An 18652-nucleotide genomic window follows, 5' to 3' on the forward strand; every position below is an offset into this window, starting at 1 on the left:
TTAATCGGATAGTAGTGGATCCATAATATCCCGTAATCGATGCAATCATGTAATTATACAATTATAAGCAGATCTAATTTGGATCGCTCTTCGCTCACGACCGGATCGAATTCGAATTCGTTACACCTGAGCCGAGGATAGAAGACAAAACTTTTTGGGAAATTGGAACAGCGGACGGCACTCGAGTCTCAACCAGAAGGGTCTACAAAATCGACGGTTATAATTAATGAAGCAGGATGATGCCAATCCATCACCCTTTCATTAAAATTCCATAGCCCTCTCTTCTACGAAATCCGAATCCCCACTGCTTTGAAAAGCGAAAGGGATTTGCGTGCGCAAGCGCAATTCGAAGAACGCACAACACAAAAGCTTCGTTTTGAAAAATTCCTTCTCCCATGGCTTCAGTTCGGAAGCGAACGCTTTCTTCTCGATAACGGATAGAGCAAAGCAGGCGAAAAAGCTGTTGATCATCGAAAATGGCTTCTCTCAGTTCATCCAAAAAGGTTAGAGGTTTCTGTAGATTTCTCTCTTTCTTCTCATGGCAACTAGAATCCGTTTTTTCTCTCGGCTTTTCTAGGGCTAGGGTTTCTGTACTTTTCCTTTCTCCGTCTTCTTCCCAAAACAGAAAAAAGATTAAGAATACTTCTTCCCTCGTTATATGGTCTTCTTGAATCCACGAACGCGTGACTGTTTATTTCTAGGGTTAGGATTTTCTCTTTTCCATTCGTTTATCATGGCCTCTGATCTTTAATCGGTGCCTTCTCCGTCATTGAAGCGTACGTTTTAAGAGATCTCGTCTTCAGAAGGATTTGATAGCTTTTGATAATAATTAGAAGATGCGAAGTCGAAGACCTGAGGCTTATCCAACTAACAGTGGCACACGAGAGGAGCGGGCTCCGCGCTCTCGCCGGAGCTTGAGCCCTCATGAAGTTGAGAGGTCTCGGAGGGGCTTGGGAAGAGATCGTCGTAGCACTTCAATTGAAATGAGGGATTACGCTAGACGTTTTGATGGTGGTAGGGAAGATGGTGGTCGTGTCCGTTCTCCATCCCCCCCTTTTGGGCAATCCAGGAAGCGATCACAATTTGATGAGGATTTCCCTCGTAGAGATTCTCTGACTACTGAGTTCCGGAAGAAATATCAATTTACCGAGAGTTTGGATTTGACTGTTGCTCCAAGCTCTAGTTTGAAGCACTTTGGCAGCAGTGCCCTTACTAATAGAATTACTAAAGAGGATTTTCATGGTCGTGGTTCCTCAGCGCTTGATGGGAATGGGATATCAGTCCGGAAATCCATTTACCCAGAGGAAGGAACACAACCATCTTTCTATAAGCTGCCTCCTGACGCTGGACCAACATTAAATCCTGGCAAAATTGGCAGTAATTATTCAACTTCTGCGTCATCGGGTTATTTGAAAATTGGCCTTGGTAAGGATGAGGACCTTTGGTATCACGACCGCTTGCGTCCAGAAGTATCAGCTAGAGAATCTTATAAGAAAGAAGAAAATGCTATGTTCTCTTCAAGGGATATTGCTTGCTCTACAGTGCCATTGTCTCATTCCAAGGATCTTGGTGGCACATCTTCAAGCCTTTTGAAGGATGAATTCCGAGGTCCTTACCAGAACCGTCTGCCTTTTGACCATGATAAATATAGCCGTGCAGCACCTTTTGACACTGGAAGGAACCCTGGTCTACATAGAAAGGACACAATATCCTACCAGCCAGGCTCACATAACCTGGTCGCGGCTGGGCGTCATGATTATAATTACCCTGAGCTTGGGAGAAGAGACAGGGATGCAGCATATCAATCTGATGATATATACAGAAAGATGCTGCCCAGTGGTCGAGCAGACTATGACCATAGAGATCAACTAGGGGCAGATTATATGGTAAATAGTCAAACTGAAAGTTCTCATAGAAGTCTGAGGGAGACAGGGTTTTGGGACCATCCTTCTTTACAAGGAGAACCACACCCAGATTACCTTGGAATGAACAGGGTTCCACTGACAACAGAGAAAAAAAGGGAGTTTGTGGGTCCTAGAAGTGCTCAAGTTGATTTTGGAACAAGAGTTTATGGTGATCATGAAATGTCTAGGTTGGGTGTGGATTATGGTTTTGGAAGAGGTGCTCATTCAGGGCTTTATAAAGAGGGATTAAAGAATCCATCTGTGTCTGATGTAAGCCCACAAAGGGTGTTGAAGACTGATGAACTTGGCATCTATGATGCATCTGGAATTGTTGCTAAGAGAAAATACAGCATGGATGAGGAGATGAGTGGGCATGGTTCCAGAATCCCATTTTCAAGTAAAAGGAGCACTTCTAGCCGTGTTCAGGAGCTGGTTGACAGTGATGAACAATGGTCTGGTAAAAATCGAAGTGGGTTATTACATTCTAAACGTTTGAGTTTTGGGCACTTTCCGAGTAGAAAGGCTGGGAGGTCATTTGCCAGAATTGCTCATCGCAAGTTCCTTGCAACTGATGATAGGTTGCCAGCTCAAGATCTAGCAGGACATGTGCAAGGGCATCGTATTGAATCAAGTATCCGTGGTGGAGGAAAAATAAGTGTAAAGAAGCGATTGAGACCTGGTCCCTCAAATTTTCATAATCCATTCAGACATGATTTTCACAAATCATATAAATATTTGAAGAGGAATCATGATGATCTTCATGGAGGTATGAATGTACATGATGATGAACAACCAAAAGATCAGCCAAATTCTGTCAAGTCTGACCCACCAAAAGATTCTGAAGAGTTTAAGCAGCTGGTACATAAAGCATTCCTTAAGTTTGCAAAACAGTTGAATGAGAACCCAGCTCACTGGAGAAGATACAAGGAACAAGGAAAAGCCAGTATTCTACGTTGCAGCGTGTGTCGCAGGTTTGTCTTCTATTCTGCAAAATGATATGAAAGTGGAGCACTTGGTCCCCTCCTTATATATTTTGATCCGGAAGTTACTTAATATTACATTATTACTATTTTGCTTCAACCAAGCAAGTATCAACTATCCACAGTAGGAGTTCATATTTGCCTTAGAAGGATTTTATCTGTTAGGTTTCCTTTGAGGCTTTATCTTAGAAACATTGTTTTTTCTTTGGTATGGATTTTTTGGAGAATATTAAAAGAGGAGATGATAATGAGGGGTATGATGCTTTGCGGTGGGTATGTCCAAAGGTCTTAGTTGAACCCTCCGCTTTGCAAATTTTGCAAGGTAACTGCAAGAGACCTCCTGACTGTTGAAATATGCAAGGGCTCATTAGTTCCTGACAGCTGTTAATCTTTTCTTGGTGGAGGTGACTAATGGAACAATAGACTTCGGAATATTAAGAGGTTCTATTTCTCAAATGTTACTTGCCAAATCAAAATGACTGAATCACTGATCGAATGTTGCTTGGATTTGTATTCTAAGGCCAGCTACATGATCATTCTTTCAACATTAGTCTGCGTGTTCATTCAAGTTGAATGAAACATTGGTTTTGGTATTGTCTTGTTTGATTTTGCATTTTGGAGTTTGCACAATTTTTGCAGATTATCTGTTGAGAAGGATGTATTTTGAGTTGAAATGCGAGCATCTGATGGTGCTATTTTTGGGTCTGTTGGCTTAACAATTCCTCTTACTGCCATCTTCCCTTCCTCTTAGGTTGGTCCAATTCTCCTCATGCTGGGTTGTCTGAATGTTAGGTTAAAGACGGTAGTTACCTGGTTATCTGGTTGATGAGTTCAATTAGTTTGGATTCAGCTCCATTGTTCTTAATTTGCAATCCTTTAAGTAACAAGGTTTGGAAAGAGTAGGCTTAGGTTTCTCTTCTAGTTTGTCAGAATTCATTTCATTTTTAAAATTTCCACTTTCTTTTGTTAAGATATGATTGTTAGGATAATATTTTGGGAGAACTTTTTCTGGTTCACCAAAAGCAATCAGAATAGTTTTTGAAGTGTTAAGAAAAGTGGTGAACCCCTTTTCCTAAGATGAATAAAGGGGGAGTCATACACAGTACTAAGAGACACATAGGAAAGGTTTTATGTATTTCCTATTTTATAGGTGTTTGAATTGTCCTTTCCTTTTTCACTAGATGTCTTATGATCTTCCAGATTATTCTATCTTATTTTGTGTTTCCTTTCTTTAATATAACCTTTTTACTAGGCTAAATCTTCTCTTCTTGAACTATTATATATCATGCAATGTGGGCCTAATTGAACCAATCTGCAAACATAGTACTAGCCTACTAGGTGGCATATTAGGTAACTATGGTAGAGACTAGAGAGGATGCCTTTCAGAACCCTACTTTAAGAATAAGGCTTTTTCTAGTGTCTGTACAACTATGCTTTTCCACTTAATATTTTATCAAATCTATACTTTAATATTTTACAGGGATTCGGTCATTTACATCCATACTTTAATATTTTATCAAATCTTTACTTCTGAAGGAATTTATCCTTTGAATAATTCTATAGTTACCTAGAAAATTTGTTAATTGTGACTTGAGCTTCAGTCAATGAGATTCTTGCAACTCATTGGTCAGAGTGTAATCTGGGATAGGTAAAGAAATATGGGGGGGTGCATCAATTTATTCATTTGAAGGTTATTTACTGAGGAATTCTGTAGTAAGTTTTCAATCAAGAAATGTCTAGGAATTCATGGTTGTATGCCTACAAAGTGGGAAAACTAGGGCTGAAGCTTCACTTGTTTTTTATTTTTTTCATTGTGTAGTGTCCTGATATCTCTTGCCTTGATAAATCTTTGGATACCCTGTTTACACGAAGTAAATATATTTTCATTTTTTCATTTCAAAATTCAAGATTTTAACACATTCTTGAATTTATTTTAAATTTGGGGATCTCTTCCCTGGTTTATTAATACAATTAATTACCTACCTTTCCAAAAAAAGATTTTAACAAATTCTGATACAAGGAAATTTATTACTTTTATATGAGAGAGAAAGATTATCCTTCGGTTAGTTTAGTTGGTTACTGTTGAACCATACCTGTTTGTTCTTTTTCGTATCCTCTCATTCTCCATGGAAATGGTGTTTGCACCACACGATATTTGTTTCCTTAGCAATTCGTTTCTTTATGTGTTGTGCCTTTTCAGCCTCTCAAAAGATTTTATAGATACACAAAGTTTGGCAGCACATGCCTGGATGTCTCCCAAGGTTGGATTAAGAGCAGAGCACTTGGGTCTTCACAAAGCAATCTGTGTTTTTATGGGATGGAACAGTTCTGTCGCCCTGGATAGTTCATGGAATCCCCAAGTATTACCTGATGCGGAAGCTTTGGCTGTGAAGGAGGACCTCATTTTATGGCCTCCCCTTGTCATAATCCATAACAGTTCAATTGGGAACAAGAATCCAGAAGGACGGAAGATTGTAACGATAGAAGAAATGGAAGCTAAGCTCAGAGGTGTGCCACTTTAGAATGGACGTCAGAGGTTTATTTAACCTGAAATTTTCATTTTGCGCTTAAAATCTATGGGTTTCTTGTGGGTATGCATGCTGTTATAGCAGGCACTATCTAAGATTTCTTTTGCCCCAGTATTGAACTGATAAAATGAAATCTAATATCCTTGTTGATTTTAACCTGGATTCTTTCTATTTCTTGCCCATTTTTCTTCTTCTATTTGCAGATATGGGGCTTGGTGAGGGAAAAACTAAGGTATGCCGTGGGAAGCCTGCAAACCAGAGTATTATGGTGGTCAAATTCCTTGGAACCTTTTCTGGAATGCAAGATGCTGAGCGCCTTCAGCAGTATTTTGTTGACACCAAACATGGGAGGCAAGAGTTCCAGCAGATTAATTCCAGTGGCAACAAAAATGGAAGTGGAGAAGCAGGAGCACAGGCGGACCATATCCTATATGGATATATGGGGATTGCAGAGGACTTAGATAAACTTGATTTTGAAACCAAGAAAAGATGCGTTCTGAAGAGCAAGAAGGAGATCAAAGCCATTGCAGATGCTCCTCTCAACTGAACGAGGGTGCCAAATGTGTTATATAATGGTCAAATGTAAGTAAAGCCTAATGACTACTAGTTTTTGCTGATTGAGTGAAAAAGAATACCGTCATACTGATCAAATTTGGGATTTTATACGCTAACCACATAACAAATTTATTTTTAGGGGGCCAAGTGTAGAGCGTTCATATTCTTTTTTTTTTTTTTTTTTTCCGTTGATATGTGGGTGTACGCTCTGACTAATGAAAAGCAATTGTCTTTTTTGAAGTGCAACACCTGCTTTTCTTCCTTTTTCCCTTTCTAACTGCTTTTTCGGCAAGTATGGCGCATGTCGATGTGTTCATATTACCACATTTAAAGCTAGAGGAAATCTTGTGGGCATTCGCCAATCTGTGGTTTAGTTTTTGAAAACAAAAACTGTCGTATCAGCAAAATTATGTTGTTTATGCTGATGTGTTGTAGATGCTTTTGTTTCCAGAAACAAAACCATACACGTTGGCTGGCAACCTTTTGGTTTATCCGATTGGTTGCCTGCTGACTAACCGGTGGGGGGGAGGGGGGCATCAGATTGGTCTGTTCTGCCGGTGCTGAAGACGGTTATCCCCAGCAAGTAGAGGCAGACCACCCTAATGATCTGATCTACACTCCTGGGAGGAGCATAGGTGGACTGCTAGAAGTAGGGTCATTGTCATCTCCCCCACCGAAAAATGAAATGCATTGTTGGAATATCACATCTCAGCCAAGGCCTTGTTTGAAGAGCACCATCACTATAGTCTATAGAATGGTTTAAGCTTCTCTTCAAACCCTGTTATTACCACCCAAGCTATGAAATTTATGATGTGTATTTTGGCTCAACACTTCGTTTTTAGTGATTGGTGGGAGTGTGGCAGCCTTATTTCCCTACATTTACATTTAAGAGACGAGTGTAGAAAAATGGAGAAAGACAGAAAAAAAAGAAAGCATTCCGAGCCATAAGATGACCCAGCCTATTTATTCGAAGATCTGGAAACATACTTAAAACTATATTTACAACCTTGAGCGAAAAAGAAGGGTAAATCTTTTAAACTATTTTTACTATTTGCGAAATTAACTAACTGTATCTTTACTGTTTATATATCGTCTAATGTTACCTTTACTGTTTCTGACAATTGACTAGCTTTACCATTATTTTTACTATTTGTGCACATGTGACCCCATGTGGCCTATAAATTTTTTTTGTACCCCTGTCTTAGCATCCGTTAATGTTCCGTCACAATTTGTGCAGTGACATTGCGTGAACTACAATTTTTTTGAAAACCCAATATTACCCTCATCCTGACCTCCCACTCTCTCTCCATTCTCAGACCTACCCTCTGCCTTTGTCTCTCTCTGGTCTCTCTCTCTCTCTCTCCATTCTCAGACCTCTCCCTCCTCTCTTGGTCTCCCTCTTCTTCAACTGTAATAACAGCCATGCCTCTTTCAATTCCAACAATATTTTCTCGACAACCGATTCAGAACTTGATTGAATCGAAGTTCCCGCTTAGTGTATCTCAGTTCCCATCTCTCCTCAACGAATCACAGACCCTGTCAATGATTTCCCCACTCTTTGATTCTTCCTTGCCTGTGTGAATTGCTTCAACCATTTCTAACCCATGAATCTGAAAGTGAATACGTCGGAAGTTACGGAATTCTTTGGAGATCAAGCTCCATCTCTGTTTCTCTCAGACACAATGGATCAGAATGCTCAAAGACGGAAAGGAGACCACGATACACAGCCCAATCGAATTCTCTTAGCTACACAGTCCATCACCTGCTCTATCATATAATAGTGAAAGTGTTGCATTAAGTTTTTTCTCCTCATGGATTTGTCCAGAAGATCGTCACATTTCAGAAGTCAGCTGGTTTTCAAGCACTTATTCAGTATCAGTCACGCTAGAGTGTTGTTTCAGCAAGAACTGCTCTTCAAGGTCATGATATTTATGGTTGTTGTTAATTAGATATTCAGTTCTCAAACCTTAGTGAGCTACAAGTGAACTACAAAGAACTACCAATACTGTTGCCCCCCCAACCAAGATGATTCACCTGTCCACCCTACCCCAGGACATCACAGAGGAAGAAATCATTCCCCACCTGGAAGAGCATGGAAATATTGTTAACACCAAACTCTTTGAGGTGAATAGGAAAAAGCTGGATCTTCTCACTTTACGGTAGTGATACAGGAGAGAACAGAGAAAATACTGTGGCATTCTCATCCTGCCAATTCAAGAGTAAGCACGACAATCGCTACGGGCGACTGCCGTTTCCGCCATTAGCGTCGGCAGGCCCAGGACAGTATAGCGTGATTGATGCTGTGGCTGTGCTATGCTCTTTATTTTTGTTTTGGGTTTTTATTGAATTTATCACAGAGGAAGAAGAAGGCTGATAATACTGATCAGCCGGCTATTATGCCTGAACTAATCAATTCAATGCCTGAACTAATCAATCCAAGCCCCAATCTCTCTCTCTTGCACTCACCTCAGCTCGTCGGAAGCAACTCATTGCAGCCCTAACCTGCGGCGGTGGTCCTCTATAAACAACCACCGAGTTGCAGGGTGAGATCGGTGGAGGCGATAGTGACAGAGGTATTCAGTAGAAGAAAAAGAGAAAAAAATGTGAGAGGGTGTCAGTGCCGCTACCTGTGAAGGTATTAAATTTGAAGGCGATACAGATCCGTAACTTCCACTCAGTGTATCACCGCCATTATTGTAAGTTGCAGTGGTGGCTGTGATTTTGATAGATCCAAACACAGAGGGGTGAAGGGGAGGAGGAAGAAGAAGATCGCCACTGCTACCGGAAGTTATAGTGGTGACGGCGATTTTGGCGTCGAACCCCTGTGTAAGAGAGAGAGAGGAAAAGTTTGTCTGGTAGCGTTTTGTTTGGAGACGAGCTGCGTGTTTCGCAGCCAAAACTGTTGAGTTGGGTTTTATTTTGAAAGAGGGCCAATTCGATATTTCGTTTCTTTCTGTCAGCACTTAGCACTTAGCGTCGATGTCAATTTTTCGAAATAATAAGGGTAGCGTTGGACAATATGTAAATAATAGGGTACAGTTAGTCAATTTCACAAACAATAGGGGTAGTTTTAGAGATTTACCCCAAAAAAACACCTTAAATGGAGTCCATCAAATGCTCGACAGACCAATGAGGGAATCTGTGAAAATAGTAAACGTATTGAAGCCCTGACTATAAGCAAACAAAGTATGTGTTTGGTTTTGATTATATTTTTTTCAATGTTTGTACTTTATTTACTTGTAAAATTGATAAAGGTAATAATTACAAATATTCATGACAACTACGCGCTATTAGGCACCACATTAGAGTAGTGAAAAAACGTCGAACTGTTTGAGAAAGCTTTAAAAAATAACTAACCCAAATGATAGGTGCACAGAGAAACCAAAGTCTATATTTATTATTCTCGATACGAGGGGAACTACTAAAGTGGCGCCTATGTGGCAGTATTTATTTAATATAAACACCCACAGAACCAAACACCCTGAAAATCACAGGCAAAGTCTCCTTAAACTCCACTCCACCAATTTCCTTACTGGCCCCTGTAGTAGCAATAAAATTTCCGCCATTAGATGAACAAACAAACCCAAAGGCCCCCTTATTAGGGTTAATCGAACTACCATCACAAAAGAAAAATTATTACTGAGAGACACGGGTAGAATAGGTACCTGCTCAGAAATATTTCACAACTCACAGAACCAGAGCACGAAGAGGGAAACCAAGAACTTATACAATCAGAGAAAGCAGACTTTATTTTCTCAAGCCCTATCCAGTTTCCAATGAACCCCTTTGAAAACAAGATCATTCCTAAGTGATGGTGCGCAATCCGGCCGGTCCTAACTGTCAACAACCTTGCCTCTGAATGGAGCAACAGGGGGCCTGAAATGGAGAAGAAAGTGGGGAGTCTTCGGGGAGGAACCCGGTGAGATTGCTCCGAAGCTCAAATTAGTACTCTCAAAGGCAAGATAAAGCCAGATGGCACAAAGTTCACATACCTTGTTCTTGGGGGGTAGAGAGCCTTTTATAACCACCTCGCGCACTCACTCCTAAGCTTCTGTCAGGTCAGGTATGATTACTTCCGTGCTTCTGCTAGTTCGGGTGTCATCACCTCTACTGGGGCAGAACCACCACTGCTCCTTTTGTCGGAGTCGTCTCTGTAACTGGAGATGGCGGTGGCAAGTGGCAGTGGCAGGTGGCCGTTGAAGTGCGGCTGTCAAGCGTCAGATCCCAAGTCAGTCAGGTGCGCCGCCCCTGGATATGGACTCCTTCGGTGTTAGGTACGGTGTGGTTGTCTAGTTCGGCGTCCTGGAGGCGAAGTGCTGGAGTGGTGTGCGAGGTGAAGTCTTGAGTTCGGATAGAGGTGTGGCCCGAACTGCCATGGGGCAGGCCAGTTCGGGTTGTTGCTCTTTGTGTTCGCAAGGCTCGGGGTCTAAGGGAGAGCTCGGGCTTCTTACGGGGAGTTCAGGCTCTTTACAGGGAGTTCAGACCGCTGGTTCCTCCTTTCGGAGCTCGCGCCTTGGCGAGCTGTTGCCTTTGCCACGTGTTGAGTGGTTACGAGGTCGGGCCAAATCTTCCTTCATCAATTGCCCCCCACTCCTCGTGCTAAGGGTCTTGCCCTGACGCGGGGAGTTCGCGAGGTGGCGGGTGGATTTGTCCCGTACTTTGAATTGGTTGACTGATAGCGTGAGGTGCGCGTCGTCAGGATTGTTTCGGGTTTCTCGAGCGCCAAAAAGACGGGAACGCACCAATCTGCCTACAAATGCTGACAGACGTGACAGCGCATGCCTTATTTCAAAATTCAAAAAGCGCGCCGCTGGGAGATGTGACAGCGCGCGCTTTATTTCAAAATTCAAAAAGCGCGTCGCTCGGAGACGTGACAGCGGGCGTCTTTTCAAATTTAAAAATGCGCTGCTGCCGCCTTTAATGTGAGGAGACGTGCGCTTTCAGTTTCGAGGGACGTGTGGCCAGTCACGTATCCGTCTCAGGAGACGTGCGGTCAGCGCAACTGCGGGTCGTCGGATTGGCTTTGATTTGAGCCGTTGATTCTTGGTTACTGTGGGTATAAATAGTGGGGGACCCCAGTCGCTTTGTCACTTCTGCGTTTTGCTTCTTGAGCTCGCGTCCAAGCCTTTAGTTCGCATTCAAGCTTTTAGCTCATGTTCAAGTTCCCGTAGTCCGTTCAAGCCTTTTTCCGGGTGAGTACTTTCCTGGAATCCACCTTCTCCTCCCGATGTCTAGCTCGGATAGCTCAGACAGTTCTTCAAAGGGGTCAGATGCAGGTTCTACGAACCGAGTTGCATCCCCCGACGGTCCTAGCGAACCGGAGGTAGAGATCGAGGAAGAGTTTGAACCCATAGGCCAAGTTGCCTCGGGTAGTTTGGCGTTCACCTCTCATCGAGGTCGGACGTTAGACAAGTTTGAGCCCTCGACCATGACGCCTGAGGGGGCTTCAATCCCTTATTACCCAGTTCAACTTGCTTGGGGGGTACGCCTACTTCATACCTTCGGGAAGCAGTTTCCCTTGGGAACACGGTACTGATGAGATCGTGATATTCCGGGAGCAGCTCGCTGCGGGGTTGCGCCTGTCTTTCCACCCCCTCCTTGTCGGGGTCATGAACCACTTCGGCGTTACTGTCGGCCAGCTTCACCCGAACTCCATTCGTAACTTGGTGGGGACAATCTCCCTATTTTGCGAACAAGGCTTGCCTTTAGACCTGGAGATCTTCTCTTCCATTTTAATGCTTAAGAAGCAAGCGGGTCCCCTTCCCGGGCGTAGGCGGGCGTATTACCTATCTCATTGCCCAGGTTTTAAGCTTTTACACAAACTTCCCAACAAGGTCCCGGCGTGGAAGCGGGACTACTTCGGGGTGCAAAGTGTATTGAGGTGGCCGTTTCAAACCGGGTGGGGGATGGCCGCCCCTGACACCGGTGTTACGCTTGATAAGGAGACGGCGAAGGGCCTCCGGCAATGGGCACGGCTTGGGCTGAAATGCCATCATTATCTGTCGGAGGCCAAGCTTATTGAGGCCGGTCTGAGTTCAGGTAGGTTCCTTACTCGGAGGTTTGTCTTTTGTTTTGCTCTGTTCTTTCGTTTTTTTCTGATGCCGAGCTCATTTTGCAGGTGTGATGGACCTAGAGAGAACTCGTGGTGGGCACCTGTTTCACGGCATGAAGAGGAGGAAGCGAGTCGCCAAACGAACTCGTGTCGAGCTGCCCCGAGACGCGGAGCCCGAGGTACCAGACTACCTGTCTGTGGATCCGCCCAGGGAGCCCGAGATGGCCCCTCCAGTTCATGAAGCGGCATGGGCCCCTTATTCCGAGGCTACTTACACGAGGGCTCCCGCTTACTCCCGAGTCCGCTTACACGCGAGCTAGGCCCTCAGTTTCAGGAGCCCAAGGTGAGTTCAGGAGCATGTTGTCGCCGAACCACGCTCTTCAGAAGAGTAGGGAGGCCATCTATCCTGAGGAGGTCGCGGCATGGTCGGAGCTTCCTTTGAACCAGGTAGCTTGTCGTGCTGCCACTCATGCCATGGTGGTAAGTCAGATTTCTTGTCGGGCTCTTTGCTTTTATCCTTCTTGCTGTCGTTCTTTGGATCATTTTGTTCTTCCCTTTTGGTAGGTGATTTATTCTATCCATGCCTTGGCGGCCCAAGTGGAAATGAGCTCGAGGTAGGCGCGAGCTGCCGAAGAGGCTTTCCGTGCTGCCGAGGCGACTTCCCGAGCTGCGGAGGCGGCTGCTCGCACTACATAGGCCAGGCAGGCGAGGTTTTAGAGAAATGCCGAGGCCATGGGAGTTGTGGTGAAGCATATGGCGGACCTGAGGCTGGATTTGCAGCATCAGGTTGAATACCTTCAAGAGGATATCAGGGAGAGGACACAGATCTTTTCTCGAGGCATTGAGGACGCCAAGAAGAAGGCCGTTGATGAATACATCACCTCGCTGCGCTTTGATGACCTAATGGTGGACTCGTACAGAAAGGGCTTTAAACTAAGCCGGTGGATGATCCGGAATACATACCCCAAGCTTGATATTAGTGCGATATCCACTTCGCGCATTACTCAGGAGATGGCCGACGCCGCTGATGAGCCGGATTCTGAGGGCGAGGCAGGACCTTCGGGTGTCGTTGAAGTGCTTTCTGATGAAGAATAAGTACCTCCGGGCCTGTGAGCTCGATATGTATTTTTTTTTTCAAAATGTATACTCCCTTATTTTGAAATGGAATGACTTTCTTTTGGTTAAGGGTTGGTTGTTCTTTCTCCCGAACTGACCGTATTTGCCGAACTGACCATATGCCCGATCTGTTTCTTGCCCGGGTTACTGCACTCGCGCGGTCTGTTTTGGTGTTAATACTTAGTCTCTGAGATGCCAATGTCCCTATTAGTTCGTTGTCAACACTTCGCCTGAGCCTTTGGTTGACACTTTCTTCCTTTGCTTGCCTATGTCGAGGTTTCTTCGTTAGCTCGGCATCCTAGCCCTTAGGCTCTGGTAGCGATTTGTCCACTTCGCTTGGTGGTCTATAGGTAGTATCGCCTTAAGTTGACGATGTTCCACACTCGGGGTACTTGTTTGCCCTCTAAGGTTTCGAGCTCGTATGCCCCCCCGAGCGCTCTCTTTACTCTGTAGGCCCTTCCCAATTTGGTCCAACTTTGCCCACGCCGGGTTCGGGTGCCATGATCTTACGGAGAACCAGGTCGCCGACGCGGAAACTCCGCTTCTTTACTCTGGCATTGTAGTACCGAGCTACTTTTTGCTGGTAGGCTGCTGTCCATATGTGCGCGAGGTCTCTTACCTCGTCCAGTAGGTCGAGGTTGGTACGTAATTTGTCTCCGTTTGTCTGATCGTCATATGCTTCTAGTCGCAGTGTAGGTATTTCGATCTCCGTCGGGATTACCGCTTTAGTGTCGTAGGTGAGGTTAAAGGGGCTCTCTCCCGTGGCGGTTTTTTCCGTAGTTCGGTGAGCCCATAGAACACTTGGTAGCTTGTCCGCCCACAACCCTTTAGCTTGGTCTAGTCGTGCTTTCAGTCCGCGGAGGATGACTCTGTTCATTACTTCTGTCTGACCGTTTGCTTGCGGGTGTGCGACCGATGTGAAGTTCTAACGAATTCCCATATCTTGGCACCATTCTTGGAACTTGATATCCTTGAACTGTTTGCCGTTGTCGGATATCAGTACCCGAGGTAGCCCGAAGCGACATACTATGTTCTTCCAAAAGAAGTTCTGTATGTTTCGGGCTGTAACTGTTGCCAGAGGTTCAGCTTCTATCCACTTTGTGAAGTAATCTACCGCCACCACTAGGAACTTCCTCCCACCTGTTGCTGGCGGGAATGGCCCCAGGAGGTCAATGCCCCATTGTGCAAAGGGCCATGGACTGGTGAGGTACTTGAGATCGGCAACAGGCCGATGGTGGATATTGGCATGCTTTTAACACTTGTCGCATTTTCTGACGAGCTTGACGGCCTCTGCCTTCATCGTTGGCCAGTAGTACCCTTGTCGAAGTGCCTTTTGAGCGAGGGCCCTGCCTCCCAAGTGTCCGCCGCACAGACCTTCATGAGTGTCGCGGAGTACAAGCTCGGCTTCGGTAGGTCGCAAGCAGCGCAGGTAGGGCAGCGTGTAGGACTGTCGGTACAGTCGTTCGTCTATTATGACGTATTTGGCTGTCTGGCACTGCACCCTCTTGGCTGCATTGCAGTCCGTAGGGAGGGTTCCATCTAGCAAGAAGCTCACGAGTGGGTCAATCCAGCTCGGCTCTGCTTCAAGGACGGGAGCGACCTCCTTTGCCCCACCGAGAATGCTAGGCCAAGGTAAGTCCTCTATGTACATGGTTCTCATGGTGTTGTGACTCGTGCTGGCTAACTGAGACAGGACGTCGGCCTCAGTGTTCTCTGACCTCGGTATTTGCCTGATGAAGTGTGACTGGAAGTTGAGCAGAGCCTCCTTTACTTTTTCCAAGTAGGCGATCATAGTCAGCTCGCGTGCTTCGTATTCGCCCGTAACCTAGTTGACTACAAGCTGGGAATCGCTGCAGATAACTATGTGTTTTTCCCTTACTTTTTGCGCTAGGTTTAGTCCGGCTATCAGTGCCTCATACACCGCCTCGTTGTTGGATGTCACGAACTCAAAGCGTAGTGCGTATTCCAATTTCGTGCCACCTGGGCCGTGTAGTACTATTCCATCCCCGCTGCCCTGCTGATTCGAGGAGCCATCTACGTGAAGGATCCAGGGCTCCTCATCCCAGTTCGCGTTTGTCCTAACCAGGAGAGATGCCACACTGGCTGCTACTTCACGGGGTTCAGACTCTATTGGCTTGGGAGCTCCGTGCTCACCCGAACTGGGGATCTCGGGCTTAACCGGCCTGGGGACTTCGAGGCTGAACGTGCACTCGGCGATAAAATCTGCTAAGGCTTGGGCCTTAATAGTAGTTCGTACTCGCTGAGTTCGATGGCCCACTTCGTCAGCCGACCGGAAACCTCGGGCTTGAGTAAGACTTGCCTAAGAGGTTTGTCAGTCAAGACGATGACAGTGTGAGCATGGAAATATGGGCGGAGTTTCCGTGCTGCTATTACCAGTGCGTATGCTAGCTTTTCTATCTGTGGGTACCTTGTCTCTGCTCCCTACAAAATTTTACTAATATAATAGATGGGTCGTTGGACCCGATCTACTTCTTTTATTAGTACCGAACTGACCACCTCGTCGCTTGCCGAGAGGTACAGTTTCAAGACCTCGCCCTCCTCGGGCCGAGCTAAGATCGGCACACTAGCGAGGTAGTTTTTTAGCTCATCGAACGCGAGCTGGCAGTCTTGGGTCCATTCGAACCCTTTGCCTTTGATTGCTTTGAAGAAAGGTAGGCAGCGGTCTGCTGATTTGGACATGAAGCGGCTCAGAGTGACTATGCGGCCGTTTAGTCTTTGAACCTTTTTTACTTTTCTGGGTGGTCTCATATCTAGGATGGCCTTTATCTTGTCCAGGTTAGCCTCAATACCGCGCCGGTTGACGATGAACCCTAGGAACTTACCCGAGGTGACACCGAAGACACACTTGTTTGGGTTCAGTTTCATGCTAAATTGACACAGAATTTGAAAGATAGAATTTAAGTCTTGTATTAACTCCTGTGAAAACTGCGTCTTGACGACCATGTCGTCTACATAACATTTTATTTTCGTGCCAATTAAGGGCCGAAACAGCTTATTTACAAGTCTTTGGAAGGTCGCCCCAGCATTTTTCAATCCGAAGGGCATGACCATGTAGCAGTACAGGCTGAACTCGGTTATGAAGCTGGTTTTTTCCTCATCAGACTGGTCCATCCTGATTTGGTTGTAGCCCGAGTAGGCATCCAAGAAGCTTAGCAACTCATGTCCCGAGGTCGCATCCACTAGGCGGTCAATTCTGGGGAGGGAGAAGCAATCTTTCGGGCAAGCTCGGTTCAGGTCGGTGTAGTCGACACACATGCGCCACTTGCCGTTTGCCTTTTTCACCAGCACTGGGTTGGCTACCCAGCTCGGGTAATGAACTTCCCTTATGAAGTCTACTGCGAGGAGCTTTTCGACCTCCTCGTCGACCGCCCTCCAGCGCTCTGGGGCTAAGTTGCGTTTCTTCTGTCTAATGGGTCTGACTACAGGGTCAGTATTAAGTTTGTGAGTTATAAGGTTGGGGTCAATACCGGGCATATTGGCCGCGGACCATGCAAAAATATCTAAATTTTGAAGTAAAAAACTCACCAGTTTGGTTCGTAGAGGTTCCTTGACGGAAGCACCGATCTGTAGCGTGCGAGCTGGGTCTATAGCCGAAGTCGGGACTGCGACCATTTCCTCTATGGGCGAAGCTCGTTCCTCGCCTTGCTCCGTAGGCCGCTCCAGTTCAAGTTCGTCGGCCGCCTTGGTTTTTCCCTTCAGGGCGGCAACATAACACTTGCGGGACTCAAGCTGGTCGCCCCGCGCTACCCCCACACCAAAGCCTGTAGGGAACTTCATTGCCAAATAGTAGGTGGAGACCACTACCCGCAGGATATGCGTAATTGGCCGCTCTATTATGGCATTGTATGGGGAACGGGTCGCGACCACCAGGAAATCGTGGTTGAGTCTGACCGCACAAGGCCATGTGCCGACTTCCACAGGTACTGTTATTTTCCCGAGGGGCCTGACTTCCTCTCCGCTGAAGCCCAACAGAGGAGTGTTCGCGGGCTTCAGCTCGCTTCTCTGCAACTGTAGCTGGTCAAATGCTGACTTGAAGAGGATGTCTGCCGGGCTGCCTGAATCCACAAGTACACACCTGACCTCGAAGTCGCTGATCCTTAGTTTTATGACAAGTGCGTCATCGTGGGGGTAGTGGACCACTCGCGCATCGTCTTCCGTGAAGAAGATCGGTTCTTCAGTCTTCGGCCTCTTTGGAGGGTTCTGTTCTTCTCGGCCTGCTTTACGAACTGACGTTGGGGCCGCTACCGAAGTACACCCTGCTACCACCAAACCTCCCACTATCACATGGATGGTTCCCCGAACTTGCCTCTCTTCCGGAGGCTGTCGTTGCAACGGTTCGACTGGCCTGCTGCTGGATTCGGGGGCATCCTTTCCGTGCTCCCCTTGCCGACCTGCCTTATTGTTATTATTATTATTATGCTGTACAAAATTTCTCAAGTATCCGCAATGGATGAGTCCCTCTATCTCGTCCTGGAGATTATTACATTATTCGGTACTATGACCGTGATCTCTATGGAAACTACAATACAAGTTTTTATTTCTCTCGTTTGGGTTCCCCTTTAGGCGAGGTGGCCATTTTACGTATGGGGCGCCTTTGATCGTCATCAAGATCTCGGTCCGCCTCGTGTTTAACGATGTGTAGTCCATCCGAACTGCTAAGGGAGCTCAGAACGGCTAGCTCGGCTTTGGCTCCCGGGCCAGGTTTTTTCTTTTGTCGACTGGGTTGGAGGGCTCACCTTCCCTCTTTCTTTTCTCGATCCCGCTTTCGGTCCTTTGGTTGATCTCTTCCTCCGTTCTCATGAACTTATCCGCGAGCTTGAGGAATTCGGCCACGGTTGCGGGCTGGTTAGCTACCATGTGCCATTTTAACTCCTTGTAGGTTACTCCTCTCTTGGCCGCCACGAGCTGCACCACGGGGTCCAATCGCGGTATCTGCAAGCACGCGTCATTGAATCGCTTGATGTAGCCCCGGATGGACTCTCCTTCCCTCTGGACTACTCCAAAGATACTTTCCTCGGTTCAGGGGCATCGTTTGTTGGTGACAAAGTGTGCGGTGAAGACCTGCACGAACTGGGTCCAGCTTCTTATCGACCCGGGGGCCAGGTTCCTGTACCAAGTGCGGGCCACCCCCTAGAAGGTGGTGGTGAAGGCCACGCACATGCACGATTCACTGGCCCTAGCTAGGTGCATTTGGGACTGGAAAGCACCAACGTGGTCGTTGGGGTCGAAGGACCCGTCATACTTGTCCAAAGGCGGGAGCTTGAAGTCTCTGGGCATGGGGACTGCGAGGAGTTCTGATGCGAGGGGGGAAGGAACTGAGAGAATCGGGGCAGCTTTTACCTCGTCCGAGCTCGTCTCTTCTTTACCTCTGAGCTTGGGCAGGACACGGGTGGCAGTTCGGCAACTTCGCCAACGCCTTCATTGCTGAGTGGGCCTGGTGCTGGCGCTGCTGGCCTCTGTGTTGTCGAGCTCGATGGGCCCGGGCTGTTGGTAGTC

General features: G+C 46.2%; 1 protein-coding gene across 2 annotated transcripts; it reads left to right on the forward strand.

The window, feature by feature from the left end:
• The first annotated feature begins 281 nt into the window (after nucleotides 1–281).
• LOC104587843 (uncharacterized) lies at nucleotides 282–6213 on the forward strand. 2 transcript variants are annotated; one of them, XM_010245602.3, is made up of 4 exons: nucleotides 282–503; nucleotides 776–2875; nucleotides 5085–5392; nucleotides 5616–6213. In XM_010245602.3, the coding sequence occupies exons 2-4, from the start codon at nucleotides 837–839 to the stop codon at nucleotides 5957–5959; spliced, it is 2691 nt and encodes an 896-aa protein (XP_010243904.1). In that variant the 5' UTR covers nucleotides 282–503; nucleotides 776–836; the 3' UTR covers nucleotides 5960–6213. The 2 variants fall into 2 exon arrangements, with proteins under 2 accessions (XP_010243904.1, XP_010243897.1); XM_010245595.3 differs by having other exon boundaries at nucleotides 282–2875.
• The last annotated feature ends 12439 nt before the right edge of the window (nucleotides 6214–18652 follow it).

The sequence above is a fragment of the Nelumbo nucifera genome, chromosome 6, assembly GCF_055504915.1.
Source record: "Nelumbo nucifera cultivar China Antique chromosome 6, China Antique-T2T, whole genome shotgun sequence".
In the NCBI taxonomy this organism is placed as follows: domain Eukaryota; kingdom Viridiplantae; phylum Streptophyta; class Magnoliopsida; order Proteales; family Nelumbonaceae; genus Nelumbo; species Nelumbo nucifera.